General features: G+C 42.5%; 1 protein-coding gene across 7 annotated transcripts in view; it reads left to right on the forward strand.

The window, feature by feature from the left end:
- ESCO1 (establishment of sister chromatid cohesion N-acetyltransferase 1) overlaps positions 1 to 22,770 on the forward strand; it is a 71,671-nt gene that overhangs the window by 1,407 nt on the left and 47,494 nt on the right. For 6 of the 7 annotated variants that reach the window (XR_011379405.1, XR_011379406.1, XM_051852066.2 and 3 more), the window contains exons 2-4: positions 7,023 to 7,095; positions 15,792 to 15,894; positions 16,117 to 18,215. Coding sequence is in view for 5 of the 7 variants with exons in the window: in XM_051852066.2 (XP_051708026.2) it covers positions 16,677 to 18,215 (1,539 nt within the window). In the remaining 2 variants the exon portion in view is untranslated. The remainder of the gene's footprint in view (positions 1 to 7,022; positions 7,096 to 15,791; positions 15,895 to 16,116; positions 18,216 to 22,770) is intronic. The other variant, XM_051852067.2, reaches the window with a different exon arrangement.

Genomic DNA, 22,770 nt, shown 5'->3' on the forward strand with positions numbered 1-22,770 from the left:
ACTGGCTCAAGCAGGATTTTAGTTGAAAGCGTCCAGGTTGCTTTCAGCCTGTCTTGTGATCAGTTTCTCCTCTACAGGGCACCAACACCAGTAGAATTTTTTCAACTTGCAAAAACTTAAAAATTCTCACCACCTACGTGGCAATGAGAAGTGCTTTAAAAGTGTTATTTTGGAAGCTGCAGATTCAGTCCTAGACCATGCGAGGAAAGGAGAAAACTAGGACTGTAATAGTCACCCCTTGTCGCCAGAAAGCAGATCATGCTTCTTAAGTCAGCTGTGACTTTGGAAGCAAGGCCCTTTGAACAGAATTTGCCCTGGTTTAAGGGCTTTACTCACCTTAATCATTCCTAACTGAAGAAAATATGCTATCATTTCTCCTTGCTCAGTCAGTGTTAAAATCTGTGGTGAACAAGATTTTTTTTTCTTTTTCTTTTTCTTTTTTTTTTTAGCATCTGCCCTGGACAAAGCTTTGTGCTGGCATTTAAATAAATTATGCTTCACAGAAGAACTAAAAAAGGACCGTAATTAATGAATACCATTAACTCACTTTGCTGCATGGCCTTTTTTAGCTTGGTACTTCATTATGATGCAAAACCCATTGCTTTTATTCTGATAATGAAGGTGATCAGAGCTGCACAATTCCAAATAATGGATTGCTTTTGTAATTGTTAATATTTTTTTCATGAGTTTGTTATTAGCAGATTGATGTTCCACATAGAGTTCTCTCTACTGAAGGTGATATTAAGTTTAGATTGTAGTTGGAAGTCAACTCCACAGGGCTGGTGTTGTGGTGTGCTGGATTAAGCCGCCGTCTGCAGTGTCAGCTTTCCATACGGGCCCTGGTTTGTGTTCTGGCTGCTCAACTTCTGATCCAGCTCTCTGCTAATGCGCCTGGGAAAGCATCAGAAAATGGCTGAAGGGGGCCCTGTATCCATGTGGGTGACTCAGTGAAGTTCCTGATTCCTGGCTTTGGCCTGGCTCCACCCTGGCTATTTTGTCCATCTGGGGAGTAAACCAGTAGATGGAAAAAGCTCTCTCTGCCTCTCCTTCTCTTTCTGCAAATCTGACTTTCAAATAAAGTAAATAAATCTTAAAAAGATATTTTTTTCTTATTAAGAAAAATTTTTTGAGAGACAGGGAGTTCCCATATGCTGGTTACATTTCCCAAATGCCTGCAGCATCAGAGCCAGAAGCAAAACTCAGATCTCCCGTGTGAGTGGCAGGGACCCAGTTATTTGAGCTGTCACCTGCTGCCTTCCAGGGTACACATTAGCAGGAAACTGGCATCTGGAGTGGAACCTAGGTGCTCCAGTATGGGACGCCAGCATCCTAGCCATTGTCCTAACCAGTAGGCCAAAACACCCAGCCCTGTACTTAACATTTTTAGTGAGAAACTACTACCCCAAAACAACAGCAACAGTAGCAAAATAATAAGAAAAGGAATAGCAACTGTATTGCATTTTTCCAGATATCCTTTATGTCTGACCTGGTAGAAGACAGCTGGATTCTGTCAGTTTCTGTGTTCAGTCTGTTGCTGTTCGCTGTTCTGGATGAAGTATATGAAGCAAATCCAGCTTCACACCAGTATATGGAGAGAAGTGCTTTTTAATTCCTTTTTCAAAAGTTGTGATATTCTTTGATCAATTTTTTGATTTTTTTAAAGATTTTATTTATTTATTTGAAAGAATTACACAGAGGAGAGGCAGAGAGAGAGGTCTTCCATCCACTGGTTCACTTTCCAATTGGCCGCAATGGCTGCAGCTGCACTGATCAGGAGCCAGGAGCTTCTTCCTGGTCTCCCACGTGGCTGCTTTCCCAGAGAGCAGAGATCAGAAGTGGAGCAGCCGGATCTCAAACTGGCGCCGTTATGGGATTCTGGCGCTTCAGGCTAGGGCGTTAACCCACTGCATCACAGTGCCAGCCCCTATTCTTTGATTCTATAACAAAACTAGAGAGGTAATTTTTTAAAGGTTAGCTGCCTTGTGGAATCAAACCATAGTTTTTGTATTCTTTTATTAAAATAATTTGTTTTATACTTTTTTTAAAGATTTATTTATTTTGGGGCTGATGCTGTAGTATAGCAGGTGAAGCTGCCGCCTATGGTGCTGGCATCCCATATGGGCACTGGTTCAAGTCCCAGCTGCTCCACTTCCAATCTAGCTCCCTGCTGATGCACCTGGGAAGGCAGTGGAGGATGGCCAAAGTCCTTGGGCCCCTGTGCCCACGTGGGATACCTGGAGGAAGCTCCTTGCTCCTGGCTTTGGATCAGTCAAGCTCCGCTGGTTGCAGCTGTTTGAGGAGTGGACCAGTGGATGCTCTGCCTGTGCCTTTCTGTGACTCTGCCTTTCAAATGAATCTTAAAAAAAAAAAAAAAAAAGGTTTATTTATTTGAAAAGCAGCATAATGATGGGAGGGGAGAGGGGGGTGGAGAGCAAGTGAGCGAGCAAGCAAGCAAGCAAGCGTGAGTGAGCGAGTGCACACCAGCCAGCCTTTATTTATCAGTTCACTCTCCCAATGGCTGCAACAGTCAGAGATGGGCCAGGCTGAAGCTAGGAGCCAGAATCTCCATCCTGGTCTTCCATTTTGATCTTACAAACATCTTGAAATAGTTAATGGGATTACGAGGATCCCTGTACCATAGTTTGAGAACTACTGCTTTATAATTAACAAGTGTTTAGAGTTAATATAGTTATGAAAGTTGAAAAGGACACTATGGAAATGGAGGAGTCAAATGAAACCAGGAATAACTATTTTTTTTTATTTTACTTTTCATTTTTTGTTTGAAAAGCAGAAAGAAACAGATTTTCCACTGGTTTTACTCTCCAAATGCCTGCAACAGTCAGGACTGGGCCAAGCCAAAGCCAGGAGCCCAGAACTCAATCCTGATCTCTGACAAGGGTGGCAAAGATGCAAGTGCTTGAGAGAAAGCTGGAACTGGAAGCAGAACTGGGACTTGAACCCAGGCATTCTGATACGGAATGCAGGTGTTCTAATTTTAGTATATGTGCTGCCTAAGCGAACACGGAATGCAGGTATTCTAAGTGGCATCTTAATTGCTGTTCCAAGTGCCTATCTCCATTTTCTTTTTTATGCTTTCTTTTTGGGCCCCTGCCACTCACTTGAGAGACCCAGATGGAGCTCTAGCTTTGTTCTGGCCCAGGCCTGGCAATTGGGGAATGAATCAGTGGATGGAAGAGATCTCCCTCCCTTTCTCTCTCTCTCTCTCTCTCTCACTGTCCACTCTGCCTGTCCAAAAAAAAAAAAATTTTTTTTGTTTTAAAGGTTAAAATTTTTTTTGACGGTTTTATTTATGTGAAAGGTAGAGAAGAGAGAAAAAAATCTTAAATTTGCTGGTTATCTGCCAGATGCACTTAGTATCCAGGGATGAGCCAGGCTGAAGTTGGATGCCTAGAACTCAATCCATACCTCCTGTGTGGGTAACAGGAACCCAAATATGTGAATCATCACCTGCTGCCCCTGAGAGTGCAAATTAGCAGGAAGTTGGAATTTGCAGCAGAGCCAGAACTTGAACCTAGGAACTCTGATAGGGAATGTAGGTGTCCCTAGCAGTGGCTTCACCTCTGCATCAGACACCCAAGCCAACCCAGCATAATGATTTTTTTTTTTAAGATTTATTTTATTTATTTGAATGTCAGAGTTACACAGAGAACAGACCAGAGAGAAAGAGATCCTCCATCCTCTAGTTTACTCCCCAGATGGCTGCAACCTTCATTGCTGAGCTGGGCCAAACCATAGCCAGGAACTTCTGGGTTTCTCATGTGTGTGCAGGGTCCCAAGCACTTGGGCCATATTCCACTGTTTTCCCAGACTCATTATCAGGGAGCTAGATTGGAAGTGGAGCAGCTGGATCTCGAACCATCACCCATATGGGATGCCAGGGTCACAAGCGGCAGCTTTACCCTCTATGCCGGCTCCCTGGCATAACAGTTTTAAGGTTCATCCGTACTATAGCATGTGTCAGTACATCATTCCTTTTTATGGGTAGATAACAATAGTTCATTCATCACATGAATATTCTGCATTTTATCTGTTCATCAGTTGATCTGCATTTGTGTTTGTCCATTTTTTGGCTGTTACCAATAAAGCACATATGAGCATTTGTGTATGAGTTACTGTGTAGACATATCTAGGTTCAGTTTTGAGTTGCCCTGTATGTTTTACGTAAATGCTTGTGTAAATATAGGGGTTGGTGTTGTGGCAGTTAAGACATGTTTGGGGTACCACATCCTATATTAAAGTGCCCAGACTTCAGGTCCCAGCCCTGCTCCTGATTTCAGTTTCCTGAAATGCACCCTCAGAGATAGCCGGTGATGGCTCAAATACTTTGGTCCCTGCTACTCAACTAGGAGACCTGATTGATTTCCTCGCTTCTGGCTTTGGCTGGTCCAGCCCTGACTGTTGAGGGCATTTAGGGAGTGAATCAGTGGTTGGAAGAGCTCTCTGTGCCTTTCTTAAAAAAAAAAAAAAAAAAAAAATTACATGTGTATACACACACACATCACGTTCATGGAAGAGACTGGTGTTGTGTATGCCAGGTGATTGCTGCCTGTAATGTCAGCATCCCATATCGGAATGCCAGTTTGGATCCCAGCTGTTCTCTTCTAATCCAGCTTTCTTCTAATGTAATTGGGAAGGCAGCAGATTATGGTTCAAGTGTTTGGGTCTCTGACACCTTTTTAGGAGACCCTGATGGAGTTTCTGTCTCCTGACTTCATCCTGGCTCAGACTTTGCTGTTGCTGCCATTTGGGGGAGTGAATTAGTGGATGGAACATTCTTTCTTTCTCCCTCTTTCTTTTTCCTGCCCACTCGTGTGTGTGTATGTGTATGTGTATGTGTATGTCTATGTCTGACTCTTTCTGCTATTCTACCTTTTTAATTTTTTTTGAAAATTTATTTATTTGAGGGCCAGCGTTGTAGCACATCAGGTTAAAGCCCTGGCCCGTAGCACTGATATTCCATATGGGCACTGGTTCAAGTCCCAGCTGCTCCACTTCTGATCCAGCTCCCTGATAATACGCCTGTAAAAAACCTATGGAGTGGGGCTGGTGCTGTGGCGTAGCGGGTAAAGCCACCGCCTTACAGTGCCAGCATCCCATATGGCTGCCAGTTCGAGACCCGGCTGCTTCCCTTCCAATCCAGCGCTCTGCTATGGCCTGGGAAAACAGTGAGGATGGCCCAAGTCCTTGGGCCCTTGCACCCACGTGGGAGACCCAGAAGGAATTCCTGGCTCCAAATTGGTGCAGCTCCAGCCATTGCGGCCAGTTGGGGAGTGAACTAGCGGATGGAAGACCTCTCTCTCCCTCTTTCTCTCTCTGCCTCTCCTTCTCTCTCTAACTTTTTCAAATAAATAAATCTTAGGAAAAAAAAAGCGTATGGAGTGAGAAGTGGAGGAGCAGAGGTGGAGACAGAGATCTTCCATCTGCGGGTTCACTCCCCAAATGGCCACAACAACTGGGCTGGGTCATGCTGAAACAAGGAGCTAGAAGCCGCCTCCAGGTCTCCCACGTGTGTGCAGGGGCCCAAGCACTTGGACCATCTTCCACTGCTTTCCCAGGTGCATTAGCAAGGAGCTGGATCAGAAGTGGAGCAGCTGGGACTTGAAGTGGTGCCCATATGGAATGCTGGTGCCCAAGACTGTGGCTTTAACCTGATGTGCCACAGCGCCATCCCTGATACTCTGCCTTTTAAATAATTAAATAAAGCATTCATAGAAAATGAAAGCTAAAAGTTTATTTTGATAGGAAAAATTTTAAATTCATGCATAATTCAAAAAAAGTCTTTTATTTATTTGGGAGAGGCAGCTTCCATCTGCTGTTTAACTCTCCAAATGCCTTCAATGGCTGGGAGTGGGCCAGGCTAATGCCAAGAGCCAGAAACCGAATCTAGGTCTCCTAAGTGGCGGGAACCCAAAAGAGCCATCAGTTGCTGCTCCCAGGGTGTGCATTAGCCAGAAGCTGGTGTTGGGAGAAGGGCCAAGATGTGATTCCAGGCACTCTGATGTAGTGTGGATGTCCCAACCAGTGGCTTAACTGGTAGGCTGAAATGCCTACCTGTATAGTTTTCATAAAACATATTTTCTGTAAACTTTCTCAAGACCCCTTATATGTCTCCTTTTTAATTTATAACTATGTATATTCATTTTTGATGTGAAAGCTTTCAAACAATACAGAAATAAAGTAAAATGTGAAGGTACTCCTTTATACCTTTTAATTCTATATTTTACCTCTGTAGAGGTAACTATTGCCAGTGTTTTATAATGCACTCTTTCAGTGTACTTTGTGTGTTTTATACATCTACATGTTAAATACATAATATATGTTTATGCAGTTTACATATCTGTTATTTCTAATGCCTATCAACATTTCTTGGCACTTTTTAAATATCTTTTTGGGGCATTTGAACTGTTTTGGATGTTTTTGCTAGTATAAATGCTGCTCTTGTCCTTGTTGCTATCATTTTGAACATTTTTTTATTTTCTTGATTTGGGCAGACAGGTAGATAGTTGTATAATATGAGAAGTCTTCAAAAGTTTAACAGAAATTCATAGTATTCAGAAAGTATGTAGGAATTTTAAATTTATTTTGGTCAAAAATTTTATCTTTTCCATTTCCATGAACTTTTTAAAAAGAGATTGTTCCTTTGAAAGGCAGAATGACAGAGATCTTCCATCTTCTGGTACACTTCTCAAATAATCACAGTAGCTGGGATTGGGCCAGGTTGAAGGCAAGAGCCAAGAACTCCATCCAGTCTCCCATGTGGGTGGCAGAGGCCCAAGTACTTGGGCCATGATCTGATGCCCCCCAAACACTTTAGTAAGAAGCTGGATCAGAAGTGCAGAATATCTGAGACTTGAACTAGGCATAGGCACTTGGTTAGGATTTACAGGAATACCACCAGCAGAGCCAAAACACCTGCTACAATAACACTATATTTGTATGCTTATTTTTTAATAGCTTGTTTTACTTTAGCTATAGATTTTTTTTAATTAAATCCCATACAGGAAGTAATAAGAAGCATTCATTCATTGGAAGAGTCATCAATCAACTTAAAAAGGTGATTTCCATGTCACTAAGGTAAGTGGTTTATACTTTTATAATTTAATGTCTTCCAAGGTGATTAGTCAGTGTATCAAATGTATTTTATATTTTCAGGGAAATGTAACATTTTTATTTATTTGAAAGGCAGAGTTGACAGGGAGAGACAGAAAGATAACTTCTATCTGCTGGTTTACTCCCTAAATGACCAGAACAGTCATGACTGGGCCATGCTGAAGGCAGGAGCCAGGAATTTCATCCAGGTCTCCCACATGGGAGGCAGGGATTCAAGCACTTAAGCCATTATCTGTTTCTTCCATGGCACATTAGCAGGGAGCTGGATCAGAAATGGAGTAGTGGTAGGGGCTGATGCTGTGGTATAAGAGGCTGAGCCTCAGCCTGTGGTGCTGGCATCCCATATGTGTGCCGGTTCTAGTGCCGGCTGCTTCTCTTCTGATCCAGCTTTCTGCTTTGGCCTGGGAAAGCAGTGGAAGATGGCCCAAGTGCTTGGGCCCCTGCATCTGTGTGGGAGACCTGGAAGAAGCTCCTGGTGCTGGCTTCAGTTTGACCCAGCTGTGGCTGTTGCATCCATTTGGGGAGTGAACCAGTGGATGAAAGACTCTTCTGTCTCTGCCTCTCAAATAAATAAAATCTTTAAAAAAAAAAAAAAAAAAGAAAGAAAAAAATGCAGTAGTAGAACTCGAACCTGTCCCTATTATAGCTGCACCATAACACCTACCCCCATATTTTTAATTTTTTGATGAAGTTATATGTCTATATAACAAAAGATTTAAATGGGTATAGTGTGAAAAAGTAAGCTTTTCTCATGGTCCTGCGACTTGGTCCCATAGTAGTTTTCCCCACAAATCACCATTATTGGTGCTTTCTTCTCCTTCCAGACTCATTGTGTACATAAGCCAGCATATGGTTCTGTCCTTCCTCCAGCTCCCTTTTCTGTTATTTTTTTCTTTAAGATTTATTTGAGGGGCTGGTGCTGTGGCTTAGTGGGTTAATGCCCTGGCCTGAAGCACCGGCATGCCATATGGGCGCCGGTTCGAGTCCTGGCTGCTCCACTTCCGATCCAGCTCTCTTGCTATGGCCTGGGAAAGCAGTAGAAGATGGCCCAAGTCCTTGGGCCCCTGCACCCCCCCATGTGGGAGACCCAGAGGAAGCTCCTGGCTTCGGATTGGCACAGCTCCGGCTGTTGTGGCCAATTGGGGAGTGAACCATCGGATGGAAGACCTCTCTCTGTCTCTCTCTCTCTTTCTCTTTCTCTCTCTACCTCTCCTCTCTGTAACTGTGACTTTCAAATAAATAAACTTTAAAAAAAAAGATTTATTTATTTTAACAAGTTAGAGGGAGAAAAAGAAAGATCTTCCATCCACTGGTTCACTTCCTAGATGGTTGCAATGGCCAGTACTGGGTCAGGTTGAAGCCAGAAGCCAGGAGCTTCATCTGGATCTCCCACTTGGTTGTCTTCTGCTGCTTTCCCCAGGTCGTCAGCAAGGAACTGGATCAGAAGTGGAGCAGCTGGGACACAAACAGGCACCCACATAGGATGCCAGAGTCACAGGCTGTGACTTTACCAGCTATGCCACAACACAGGCCCCCGCCCTTTTCTTCCTTCCGTCCGTCCATCCATCCTTTTTTTGACAGGCAGAGTTAGACAATGAGAGAGAGAGACAGAGAGAAAGGTCTTCCTTTTTCCATTGGTTCACCCTCAAATGGCTGCCACTGCTGGCGCGCTGCGCCGATCTGAAGCCAGGAGCCAGGTGCTTCCTCCTGGTCTCCCATGCGGGTGCAGGGCCCAAGCACTTGGGCCATCCTCCACTTCCCGGGCCACAGCAGAGAGCTGGACTGGAAGAGGGGCAACCAGGACAGAATCTGGCGCCCCAACCAGGACTAGAACCTGGGGTGCCGGCACCGCAGGTGGAGGATTAGCCAAGTGAGCCGCGGCACCAGCGCACCCTTTTCTTTTGACACAGAGAGGAGCATGCTGTGCACTCTGTTCTGTTACATGCCTTGCTTTTATGGTTTAATGAGTCTGGGCCATAGGTCCTTTTTTTTTTTTTTTGACAGGCAGAGTGGACAGTGAGAGAGAGAGACAGAGAGAGAAAGGTCTTCCTTTGCCGTTGGTTCACCCTCCAATGGCCGCCGCTGCAGCCGGCGCACCGTGCTGATCCGATGGCAGGAGCCAGGAGCCAGGTGCTTTTGCTGGTCTCCCATGGGGTGCAGGGCCCAAGCACCTGGGCCATCCTCCATTGCACTCCCTGGCCATAGCAGAGAGCTGGCCTGGAAGAGGGGCAAGCGGGACAGAATCCGGCGCCCCAACCGGGACTAGAACCCGGTGTGCCGGCGCCGCAAGGTGGAGGATTAGCCTATTGAGCCACGGCGCCGGCCATAGGTCCATTTTATATACACACACAAACATATACACACACACACACACATATATAGCTTTATTTTATTTTGTATGGGAGAATGTTCTCCATGATCCTTGGAACATCTAAGCCTGTGTGTCAGGGCTGCTTGCCAGTCCTCTTGAGATGAGGCTTCCTTCTTCGCATCAGTGCACTTCACCTCCCTTTTGTCTACACCCCAGCTTTCGAGGCTGCTGGCTTCCTGAGCCATTCCTGCATGATTTTTGATGGCAGGGACACTGCTGTAGAAGTGTTTTATATGCTGTCCCACATCATGTTGGGGATATGTATAAGGTGCTTACACCTCCTAATTTGCAGGAGATATTGCCACCTTTCACTTGTTTTCTCTCTGTAAGTACTAATAAATAGCACACTCTACTATCAAAAGTGTCCCAGTTTCAAAACACATTCCATGGTCACCTTGGCATGTAGGACTTGAGGAGGCCTCACACAGGCCCCTATCTGGATGCCTCATTGAGATGATTTATGTACAATAAATCATCCTCTCTTAAACTTATAGTATGGTGGGTTTTGAAAGGTTTGGACACTCATGGAATCACTACCACAATCAAGATAAAAAACATTTCTGTCATGCCCAAAAATCATCTCCCCTTTCATTCTTTTTTTATTTAACTTTTTTTATGGAGTTATTTTATTTGAAAGTCACAGTTACATAGAGAACAAGAGACAGAGAGAGAGAGAGAGAGAGAGAGAGAGGTCTTCGTCCACTGGTTCACTCCCCAATTGGCCACAATGGCCGGAACTGTGCCGATCTGAAGCCAGGAGCTTCTTCCAGGTCTCACACACAGGTATAGGGGCCCAAGGACTTGGGCCATCTTCTACTGCTTTCCTAGGCCATAGCAGAGAGCTAGATCGGAAATGGAGCAGCCAGGACTCAAACTGGTGCCCATATGGGGTGCCGGCACTGCAGGCGGCGGCTTACTCGCTATGCCACAATACCAGCCCCTCCCCTTCCATTCTTGACTCCAAGGAATGACTGATATTTGTTCTGTTATTGTAGGTATAGTTTTATACTAAATGTTGAATTCAAATAGTGTCAGTATTACAACTTGGCCTTTTTAGCAAAAATATTGGGCTTTTGGGGCCAGTGCTGTATCTCATTGGGTTAATCTTCCACCTGTGGTGCTGGCATCCTTTATAGGCGCTGGTTCTAGTCCTGGCTGCTTCTCTTCCTATCCAGCTCTCTGCTATGGCCTGGGAAAGCGGTGGATGGCCCAAATGTTTGGGCCCTTGCAACTGAATGGGAGACCTAGAGGAAGCTTCTGGCTCCTGGCTTCAGATCGGCCCAGTTTGGGCTGTTGTGGGCATTTGGGGAGTGAACCAGTGGATGGAAGGCCTCTCTCTCTCTCTATCTCTCTCTCCCTCTCACTGTCTGTAACTCTAACTGTTAAATAAATAAATAAAATCTTTGTGCAAAAGCCAAACCTTTTTTATAGTTCATATTTCTTTTTTTCTTTTTTTTTATTTTATTATTATTATTTTTTTTGGACAGGCAGAGTGGACAGTGAGAGAGAGAGACAGAGAGAAAGGTCTTCCTTTGCCGTTGGTTCACCCTCCAATGGCCGCCGCGGCTGGCGCGCTGCGGCCGGCGCACCGCGCTGATCTGATGGCAGGAGCCAGGAGCCAGGTGCTTTTCCTGGTCTCCCATGGGGTGCAGGGCCCAAGCACCTGGGCCATCCTCCACTGCACTCCCTGGCCACAGCAGAGGGCTGGCCTGGAAGAGGGGCAACCGGGACAGAATCCGGCGCCCCGACCGGGACTAGAACCCGGTGTGCCGGCACCGCTAGGCGGAGGATTAGCCTAGTGAGCCGCGGCGCCGGCCCTATAGTTCATATTTCTGCAGAAATTTTTTAAAATCAGGCTTCTGAATAATAAGCCTGGTGAGGGGCTGGCACTGTGGCAAAGCCTGTGGGGCCGGCATCACAGGTGGGCACTGGTTCAAGTCCTGGCTGCTCGACTTATAATCCAGCTCCCTATTCATGTGCCTTGGCAAGGCAGTGGAAGGTGACTCAAGATGGATCCTGAAGAATCTCGTAGTTCCTAGATTTGGATCACCCCAGCTTCAGCCATTGCCAGCATTTGGGGAATGAATACCAGATGGAAGATAGTGCTCGCTCGCTCTCTTGCTCGCTCGCTCTTTCTTTCTCTGTATCTCTGCCTGTCAAATAAATAAGCAAATAAATCTTCAAAAAAAAAAAAGAAAAGAAAAGAAAAGCTTGGAGAAATTTTCCTTGGAATTAAATCTCATCCTGCTTTGACATGATTGCCTGCTCATCTGTTGTATGATTGAATGTATCCTCAGTTTTATAGACAGTATTGTAGTCCTGGTTGTTTGTTGAGGGGTATTCAGTCTTTTCTGATACGGTATCACAGTGAATTTTGTGGTTTCATGTACCTTGAAGCATTTCTACAGGCAGTATAAAGTCTGGCATATGGAATTATTTGACATTTTGCGTTTATTATTTTGATAGATATTTCCAAATTGTTCTAAGTAGACATTGTATCACCTGCAATAATATGAGAGTACCTGACATAAAGTTTGCCAAGACTACTGTTAAACTTGTTAATCTGTGGCCAGTCTGATTGGTACTTTTTTGTTCTAACTTATGTTATTTTGTTAACACACTGGCCTATTATGTTTTTTCATGTTTCTGTATTTTGTGACAAGCCTTGAAAGGCCTTTCCCACTCTGAAAATAAATACTAAAATTCTTCCATGCTTTAACCTTTTTTTTTTATTTTTATGGTCAAATTTTTTATGGACACAGTTTTACTCGCAAATCAAAGATCAGTTACCTAGATAGTTATCCAGTTGTCGTAATCCCAATTGTTGAGTGATTTTCATTAAATTGAGATTAATGAAATTAATACCACTTTTATATGTACTAAATTCCCACATATGTAAGGGCCTATTTTTGGAGCCTGTGTCTGTGGAGTCTGTCAGTTGCTGTGTTGAAACTAAATTATACTGCCGTTTCAGTCTTCTTTTTTTAATATTTATTTATTTGAAAAGAAGAATTACAAGATGCAGAGGCAGAGAGAGACAGAGGTCTTCCATCTGCTGGTTCATTTCCCAATGGCCTAAGTGGCCGGAGCTGGGCCAGTCAGAAGCCAGGAGCTTCTTCTGGCTCTCCCATGCAGATGCTGGGGCCTAAAGACTTGGACCATCTTCTACTGCTTTCCCAGGCCATTGCAGAGAGCTAGATCGGAAATAGAGCAGCCGGGACTGGAACTGGCACCCATATGGGATGCTGGCGCTGCAGGTGGTGGTTTTACCCACTATGCCACAGTGCCAGCTCCCCATTTCAGTCTTACCTTCACCTTCTGATGCTTTTGTTGACTTTTTTTTTTTGCTCCAATATTTTTAATTTTCAGGAGGTTTTTTTGTGGGGGATGGGAGGCTGTAAATGTTCTTGTTTACGAGAGGACTTTAAAAAGTTCATGGAAAATGGAATTAAAGGATGCTAATTTTGGTGTAGAAAATTTTGTAATCTATGAATAGTTTTCATAATCCATCTTTGCCTTGAGTGTTTTGAACAGCTATCTGTGCGTGGATTTTGAATTTTTCTGCATCACAGTAAAGTTTTTTTTAAAGATTATTTTATTTATTTGAAAGAGTTATAAAGAGAGCATGAGACAGACAGATCTTCCATTCATGAGTTCACTCCCCAAATGGCCACAATGGCCAGGGCTAGGCCACACTGAAGCGAGGAGCTTCATTCAGGCCTCCCACATGGATGGCAGGGGCCCAAGCACTTGGGCCATCTTCTGCTTCTTTCTGAGGAAAATTAACAGGGAGCAGGATTGGAAGTGGAGCATCTGGGACTTGAATCAGTGGTCATACGGGATGTAGGCATTGCAGGCAGGGGCTTAAGCCATAACAGCCAGCCCCAGGATAAAGTTTTATTTATTTATTAGAGTTTTTATTTAATGAATACAAATTTCATAGGTACCACTTTAGGATATAGCAGTTCTTGCCCCCCATACCCACCCTCCCACCCCCACTCCCGTTCCACCTCTTACTCTTTCTCCCATCCCATTCTTCATTAAGATTCATTTTTAATTAACTTTATATACAGAAGACCAACTCTATACTAAGTGAAGATTTCCACAATTTGCACCCCCCCCCACACACACACAAAGAATAAAGTACTGTTTGAAAACAAGTTTTACAGTTAATTCTCATAGAACAACTCATTAAGGACAGCGGTCCTACATGGGGAGTAGGTACGATTTAACAATTGACATTCTTACTTACAATGTCAGTTATGATAACTCGGGTGATCGTGACCCCAGCAGCTGGAGCTGGGCCAATCCGAAGTCAAGAGCCACAAGCTTCCTCCGGGTCTCCCACACAGGTGCAGGGGCCCAAGGACTTGGGCCATCCTCCACTGCCTTCCCAGGACATAGCAGAGAGCTGGATTGGAAATGGAGCAGCTGGGACTTGAACCAGTGCCTGTGGGATGCTGGCACTGCAGATAGCGGCTTTACCTGCTACGCCACAGTGCAGGCCCTGCTTCACTTATGATCCAGCTCCCTGCTAATGTCCTTGGGAAAGCTGAAGAAGATGAACCAAGCACTTACACCTTTTTTTTTTTTCCCCACAGGCAGAGTGGACAGTGAGAGAGAGAGACAGAGAGAAAGGTCTTCCTTTTGCCGTTGGTTCACCCTCCAATGGCTGCCGTGGCTGGCGCGCTGCAGCCGGCGCACCGCGCTGATCCGAAGGCAGGAGCCAGGTGCTTCTCCTGGTCTCCCATGGGGTGCAGGGCCCAAGTACTTGGGCCATCCTCCACGGCACTCCCTGGCCACAGCAGAGAGCTGGCCTGGAAAAGGGGCAACCGGGACAGAATCCGGCGCCCCAACCGGGACTAGAACCCGGTGTGCCGGCGTCGCAAGGCGGAGGATTAGCCTAGTGAGCTGCGGCGCTGGCCGTGACTGTATTTTTGTGTCTTCCTTGCTGTAGACCTTACCTGTATTTATAGATTTATTTATTTTTTTCTAGGGCTTGTCAAATTCAGTAGGAAATGGTCTTTCAGTTTCTTTTCTGGAACACTTAGGCTTGGCTGCTAACTTCTATGAGTTTTTGAGTAGTCAAAGAGAGCTGTGGGTATGGGTAAAGTGGAATAGTTTTCAGCAAGTATGGATGCTCTTTTTTATTCCTTCTGTTGTCATGTACGTAAACCTTCAACTGTGCATGTTGAGTCCCTGAAGATCTTTCGTTTCATTCCTTATAGGGGTTTATATCTTCAGTCACCCATGATGATTCAGGGATGGTCTTCTGGGTGCTAGTAATTGGAGTGGAAATTTGGCAATCTCTGATTTTTTTGAGTCCCGTTTTCATTCCCATTCTCCCATGGAGTCTGGTACTTCCAGTTTCTAAGTCTCGGGGATTCTGGTGTAAATAGAGCTACTTCTCAGTCTTCTATATTTTTAATTTAGGATTTAGGTTTTCTTGAGTCCTGCTAGGTCAGTTATTGGTCCTCCTTTAACTTTTTTATTGTCTGTTCTCTTGTTCCTTATTGCTTGTATTTTGGGTTTTGTCTTAATCCCTCTTTTTCTTTCTTTTTTTTTTTTTTTTTAAGATTGATTAATTTATTTGAAAGGCAGAAATACATAGAAGGAAAGAGAGAGAGAGAGAGAGATCTTCCATCTGCTGGTTCACTCCCCAAATGGCTGCAGTGGCTGGAGCTGGGCCGGGCTGAAGCCAGGAGCTTCTTCTGGGTTTGCCACATGGGCACAGGGCTCAAGGACTTGGACCATTTTTCTGCTACTTTCCCAGGCACATTATCAGGGAGCTGGATCAGAAGTGTAGCAGCTGGGACTTAAACCAGCACCATGTGGGATGCTGGCACTGCAGGTGGAGGCTTAACCTTCTATGCCACAGTGTCGGCACCTACTTTTTCTTTTTTTGACAGGGTTTGCATAGGAACAGAGAAAAATGTGTTTAAGTTGACCACCTTTCACTATTTGTCAGGTTTTTTTAGGTATAGATGTGCTCTGTTTCTTTCTCCAAATAGGACTTTACCAGTTCAACGAATTTTATGCTCATGTTATGAATGGTGTTTTGTATTTTCACAATTTTTCTACAACATAGATGGATACCTGCTATTTCATTTGGTGCATGTATGATGGTTTACTTCAAGTTACAAATATTAAAATGCTATGTGAGCTCTGAAGAAATAATGACTAATGGTAGGATGGGGTATAATTATTCATGTTGTATTTGATGAGAAGTGAATAATGTGATTATATCCTTTCTTAGTCCTTTTAAGCATTTAAAAACTTTTTCTTTTAGGTGCTGTGTAATGTGTTAAAAGCAGATTATAAGGAATGATTTTGCCAAGTTTTCATGAGTTATGGTGGCTGAAATATCAGTTGTATCTTGTGGGAAAAGAAGTGTAAGTAAAAAATTGATTTTCACCTATTCTATCCTTGTATAACATGAATTATTGGTTATTTTTGGGAATGTACTTAGAATGCTTTTTCTGTTAGTTTTAAGTGTACAGAATAAATAGTTCAAAAGGACAAGTTACATTTTATTCAAATGAGTTCTATAAAGTACTAGCATTGCCATCTTTCATTAATTGTACAGGATCTAATTTTGTTTTTTAATTTTTCAGAAATGGCAACACAAAAGACAATCTGTATTAATAGATTGTTTTATTAAGCGAAGGAAGTTACATAAAAACTGCACAGCAATAGACTCAACAAACAAGGAAAGACACGTGTTAGCCATAAGACATGTTTCAAGTGAATCGAAGTCCAATAACTGTAGACTTCAGAAGAAAAAAGTGTTCAAAAATTTTATCAAAACGGGTCAGTGATAAATAACTCCTCCAGTAATAGGGCTAGGCCTAAACCAAAATTCATTTTAAAAATTACAGAACAGAATGCATATGAATTAAATTTTTCATGAAGAATATCAAATTAGAATTAAATTTTCCTTAAATTTCTATCGCATTGTCTAAAGCAAATATTTTTCAGCTTTTATGCCAGCTTTTCTCATGTTCTGGGAATGACAGAAACCTTACTTGAAACAGAGTGGTATTTTTCTTGAAATGTGTATCAGCTTCAGTTAAAGTTGATTTTTTAAGACCCGTTCCTCAGTAACAATACCAGCTTGTTGAGCACGAAAATCCTCTCAAAAACTATTTAGTAAAGGAAGACATTACTCAGGAAGATGTCCATTCAGGAGAAATCAAAAGAAAGTTCCTCTAAAGTTATTAAAAAAAGTGAAGATAAGAATTTGGAAATAGTAAGTCAAGATTCTCAAAAGGATCTAGCAAAAAAATCAGGTTCGAAGGAAACTTTAAAATCGCAGGTTAAGTCTTGCAGTGAAAATAAAATAAATCAGCCTGAATTGGGAACACGCATGAGTACAAGATCAGCAAAAGCAGCATCCAGTGACATAAAAACTACCATATCCAATAATAAAAATGTGATGACTGTGAAGGGACATTCACAACAAGAATCTTCTGAAAAGAGTAAATTATCTCAGAGAAAATTAGTGCGTGAAACCCCTAAAACAAGTGAACAGCTTAACAGGAGGTCACAAAGACTACAACAGTTATCAGAGGTTTCAACAAGGTCTTTGCGCAGTAGAGAAATTCAGGGTCAAGTTCAAGCCGCTAAACAGAGTGTGCTACTAACAAGAAAAGAGCACTGTAATAGTACTCAAAGTAAACCTAGTAAAGTCAAAACAAGTCAAAAACATGTGAAAAGAAAAGTATTGGAAAGAAAGTCTGACTCTAAAGAGGATGGAAATTCAGTGATTAATGAAGTAATAAATTCCCCCAAAGGAAAAAAACGCAGAGTAGAGCAGCAGATCGCTTGTACTTGTAGCTCTCAGTGCATCCAAGGATCTGAAAAGTGTCTTCAGAAGATGACTAGAAAAGAAGAAACAAAATGTGTGCCTGTAACTTCTTCTGAGATAAAAAGATCAAAAGTGGCTACTTCAGAGATCTCTAAAAAGAATGAGATGAAGTCAGTTCATACACAAGTGAATACTAATGCAAAATCCCAAAAAAGTCCACAGCCATCAGTGCCTGAACAAAGTATAGATAATGAATTGGAGCAAGCAGGAAAGAGCAAACGAGGTAGCATTCTCCAGCTTTGTGAAGAAATTGCTGGAGAAATAGAGTCAGATACTGTAGAGGTAAAAAAAGAATCTTCACAAATGGAAAATGTAAAGGAGATGCCTACAGAAATAAAATTGGAAGAGACCAATGTTGAACGACAAATACTTCATCAGAAAGAAACCAATCAGGATGTGCCGTGTAATCGTTTTTTTCCCAGTAGAAAAACAAAGCCTGTGAAATGTATACTAAATGGAATGAGTAGCTCAACTAAGAAGAACTCTAACTGGACTAAAATTAAACTCTCAAAATTCAACTCTGTGCAACAGAATAAGTCAGACACTCAAGTATCCCCTAAATTGGGCTTATTACAAGCCAGTTTTTCACCACCATCTTTAGAAATCCATCATTCAGTGACTCACAGTACATTTTTAGGGACAAAAACACATGATAAAAATATAGCTGGCCAGCAGAACAAAATGGAAGAAATTAATTCTGAAGAAGTTAAAGTAAATGACATTACAGTTGAAATTAAGGCTGTAAAAAGGGCTCCCAAAAACTGTCATTTGGATAATCAGATAAAATCTTCTGACCCACCATTGGAGAATCAGATGAAACATTGCTTTGAATCCACACCAAATAAGGTAATCCATTTTTTTCTTTCTTTTTTTATATATAACTATATTTTATAAATATAATTTTAGGAATATAGTGATTCTTCCCACCGTACCCTCTCTCCCACCTACACTTCCATCCCTCTTCCTCCTCCCCTCTCCTGTTCCCATTCTTATTTTTTACTAAGATCTATTTTCAATTAACTTTATACATGTATGATTAGAGTAAGTAAAAAGTTCCACAAACTGTATGAAAAAAAAAAAATAAAACTGTTCCTCAACAGTGGAGTCAAGGGCTGTTCAAAGTCATTGCATCTTGAAGTGTTAACTTCACTTGTGTAGATTACCTTTTTGGTGCTCTGTTAGTTATCACAGATCAGGGAGAACATATGGTATTTATCCTTTTGAATAAATACTTCACAAAGTATGATGATGTCCAGTTTCATCCATTTTGTTGCAAATGACAAGATTTCATGTTTTTGTTTTTTCCACTGCATAGTAGTCCATGGTGTACATATCCCATAATTTCTTTATCCAGTCTTCAGTTGATGGGCATTTGGCATTCTATATCTTAGCTATCGTGAATTGAGTCGAATTACACATGGAGGTACAGATAACTCTTTGATATGCTGATTTTATCTCCCTTGCGTAGATTCCCAGGAATGGGATGGCTGGGTCATGTGGTAGGTTATGTTAAGATTTCTGAGGTATCTCCATACTCTCTTCCACAGTGGCTGCACCACTTTACATTCCCACCAGAAGTGGATTGGGTACCTTTTTCCCCACATCCTTGCCAGCATTTGTTGATTTCTGTATGAAAGCCATTCTGATGGGCATGAGGTGAAACCTCATTGTGGTTTTGATTTGCATTTCCCTGATGGCTAGTGGTCTTGAGCATTTTTTCATGTGTCTGTTGGCCATTTGGATTTCCTCTTGTGCAAAGTGCCTGTATAAGTCCTTTGCCCATTTCTTCACTAGGTGTTTTGTTGTTGTGGAGTTTCTTGATCTCTTTATATATTCTGGTTATTAATCCTTTATCAGTTGTATAATTTGCAGATACTTTCTCCCATTCTGTTGGTTGCCTTTTTACTTTGCTGAGTGTTTATTTTGCAGTGCTGAAGCTTCTCAATTTGATGTAATCCCATTTGTCAATTTTGGCTTTGTTTGCCTGTGCTTCTGGGGTCTTTTCCAAGAGCTCCTTGCCCAGCCAGTGTCTTGCATGGTTTCCTAATGTTCTCTAATAATTTGATGGAATTGAGTTATAGATTTAGGTCTTTAATCCATTTTGAGTGGATTTTTGTGTAAGGTGCAAGATAGGAGTCTTGCCTTTTGCTTCTGCATGTGGAAATCCAGTTTTTACAGCAGCAATTGTTGAAGAGACTATCCTTGCTCCAGGGATTGGTTTTAGCTCCTTTGTCAAAGATAAGTTGGTTGTAGATGTGTGGGGTTGATTTTTGGCATTTCTGTTCTATTGATCTGACCATCTGTTTTTGTGCCAGTACCAGGCTGTTTTGATTATAACTGCCCTTTAGTAAGTCTTGAAATCTGGTATTGTGATGCCTCTAGCTTTGTTTCTGGTGTATAAGATTGTTTTAGCTATTCAGGGTCTCTTGTGTTTCCATATAAATTTGAACATCATTATTTCTGTATCTGAGAAGGATATCTTTGGTATTTTGATTGGTATTGCATTGAATCTGTAAATTGCTTTCAGAAGTATGGACATTTTGATGATATTGATTCTTCCAGTCCATGAATGTGGAAGAGTTTCCATTTTTTTGTGTGTTTTCTTCTATTTCTTTCTTTAATGTTTTGTAATTCTCATTGTAGAGGTCTTTGACATCCTTAATTAAATTTATTCCAAGGTATTTGATTTTTTTTGTAGCTATTTTGAATGAGATTGATCTTAGAAATTCTTTGTCAGCTGTGGCATTGTCTGTATACAAAGGCTACTGATTTTTAATAATCCGTTTTCATTATGCACAGTAGAGGTGCTTGAGTATTTTTAATAAGAAAAAGTGTTTATAACATATTTTAGCTTAAGGATTAATGAAAGATTGAAGAGTTATTAATTAACATATCCTATTAAATTGTAAGTTTTGTTAATCCAGTCTTGCGGTGATGGGTGATTCCTTTGGACAGCTCACCCTTACATGGATACTTATTGTTTCCACATTTTCATCCTTCATTTTGTTAATTTTTAAAAATTTGTTTGAAAGGTAGAGTGGTGGAAACAGGGAGAGGGACCTGGTGGTGGGGGAGGAGGAGAGGAGAAAGAAGGAGGAATGGAGGGAGGGAGGGGGAGAAAGATGGAGTGATCAAGAGGCATTTTCCATCCTCTGATTCACTCCCCAGATGGCTGAAACAGCCAGGACTTGCAGGTCAGTCAGGAACCAGAGCTCCATCTGAGAGTACCATGGCAGTGTCAGGGAGCATCATTTGGTGCTTTCCCAGTCACACTAGCAGGAAGTTGGATTGGAAGCAGTGTAGCTGTAACTTTGAACCAGCATTCCAGTGTAGAAGTTAGGCATCCCAAGCAGCGATTTTAGCTGCTATGCCATGATGCTCACCCTGCATTTTTATTTTATGTAGAGGATAAGCCTTGGAACTACAGCTTCTCTTTTAAATTTAACATAATTATGTGTTTCCTTTTTCTACTGATAGCCACAGAAAATGTATTTCTTAGTGGCCAAAGTCTAGAACTTAAAATTTGGGCCCCATTCTGACTAAGATGTGTAAATTAATTTGGCATGTGACAGTGTTTTATCCACTTGATAATATTTTCAAGTTAAAATCATTAAAAGATTTATTTATTTATTTGAAATACATTCTTAGAGGAAAGAGAGACAGAGATTTTCTATCTGCTGGTTCACTCTTCAAATGGCCACATTGGCCTGCTGGGCCAGCCTGGAGCCAGGAGCTTCAGCTGGGTCTCCTGGGTGATGGTGATGGCAGGGCTCCAAGCTCTTGGGCCATCTTCCCATGCTTTCCCAGGTGCATTAGCAAGGAACTGGATGGAAAGTGGAGCAGCCAGTACTTGAACTGGTGCGTATATGAGATGTTGACATTGTAGCTTAACTCACTGTGCAGCAATGCCAGCCCCAAAGTTAAATATCCTTAAAGGGATGCTTTTTTTTTTTTTATTTTTTTTATTTTTTTTATTTTTGACAGGCAGAGTGGACAGTGAGAGAGAGAGACAGAGAGAGAAAGGTCTTCCTTTTTGCCGTTGGTTCACCCTCCAATGGCCGCCGCTGCAGCCGGCGCACCGCGCTGATCCGATGGCAGGATCCAGGATCCAGGTGCTTTTCCTGGTCTCCCATGGGGTGCAGGGCCCAAGCACCTGGGCCATCCTCCTCTGCACTCCCTGGCCATAGCAGAGAGTTGGCCTGGAAGAGGGGCAACCGGGACAGAATCCGGCGCCCCAACCGGGACTAGAACCCGGTGTGCCGGCGCCGCAAGGTGGAGGATTAGCCTATTGAGCCACGGCGCCGGCAAAGGGATGCTTTTTTGATTTGATCTGTATGGCCATTTTGGATACTTGGCAGGTAGAATTTCTGAGAGGTATAAATAACTTAGTCTTAAATCACAGAATACAATTGTAGAGGCCAAGAATTTTTACATTAGACAAAATAAATTAATAACCAGAAAGTTATCTATAAGAAACTTATGAATATCTGAGAAAATAGTTTCAAATTCTATGAAAATGGCTGAGCCTTTTTCTTTCTAAAGTGAATTATATATAGAACACCAGTATATAAAGCCAGTAAGAAATTTTATGTGTGTAGAACCCCGCAGCTCTGTAATACAGATTTTTAAAACTCATTAATTGCCGGCGCCGCGGCTCACTAGGCTAATCCTCCGCCTTGCGGCGCCGGCACACCGGGTTCTAGTCCCGGTCAGGGCGCCGGATTCTGTCCCGGTTGCCCCTCTTCCAGGCCAGCTCTCTGCTGTGGCCAGGGAGTGCAGTGGAGGATGGCCCAAGTGCTTGGGCCCTGCACCCCATGGGAGACCAGGAAAAGCACCTGGCTCCTGGCTCCTGCCATCGGATCAGCGCGGTGCACCGGCCGCAGCGCGCCGGCCGCGGCGGCCATTGGAGAGTGAACCAACGGCAAAGGAAGACCTTTCTCTCTGTCTCTCTCTCTCTCTCACTGTCCACTCTGCCTATCAAAAAAAAAAATTAATTTATATTAATTACTGAATTTTAAATAGAATACTGAAAGTAGAATATGATTTAGGTCGCACCTAGGGTGGTGCAAGTAAGTTTAGAATCTAGGTGTTCTAATTAACTGTTCAGCATTCTTTTCTACAAAAACGTACTCTGAATGTTAGGTAATTATTTGAACAGAAAAGTCATGAATACAGAAAGAAGTCAAGTTACCCTAAATTTTGAGAGTGATTTTGAGTTTTCTTTGGAGACATTGGTCTAGGAGCAAATTTGAGTGAGTTTGGAGTCTGGGCTCTATGCCAGAAACCATGAAAACAGAGCAGTGTCTATTCTTCTGGGCTGAAAAATCATAGTAAACTTAAAGTGAAAATATATTGTAGTACTCTTAGATTTTATTTTCTATATGAATGGGAATGAAGTCAT

This window comes from Oryctolagus cuniculus, chromosome 10 (assembly GCF_964237555.1).
Source record: "Oryctolagus cuniculus chromosome 10, mOryCun1.1, whole genome shotgun sequence".
NCBI lineage: Eukaryota > Metazoa > Chordata > Mammalia > Lagomorpha > Leporidae > Oryctolagus > Oryctolagus cuniculus.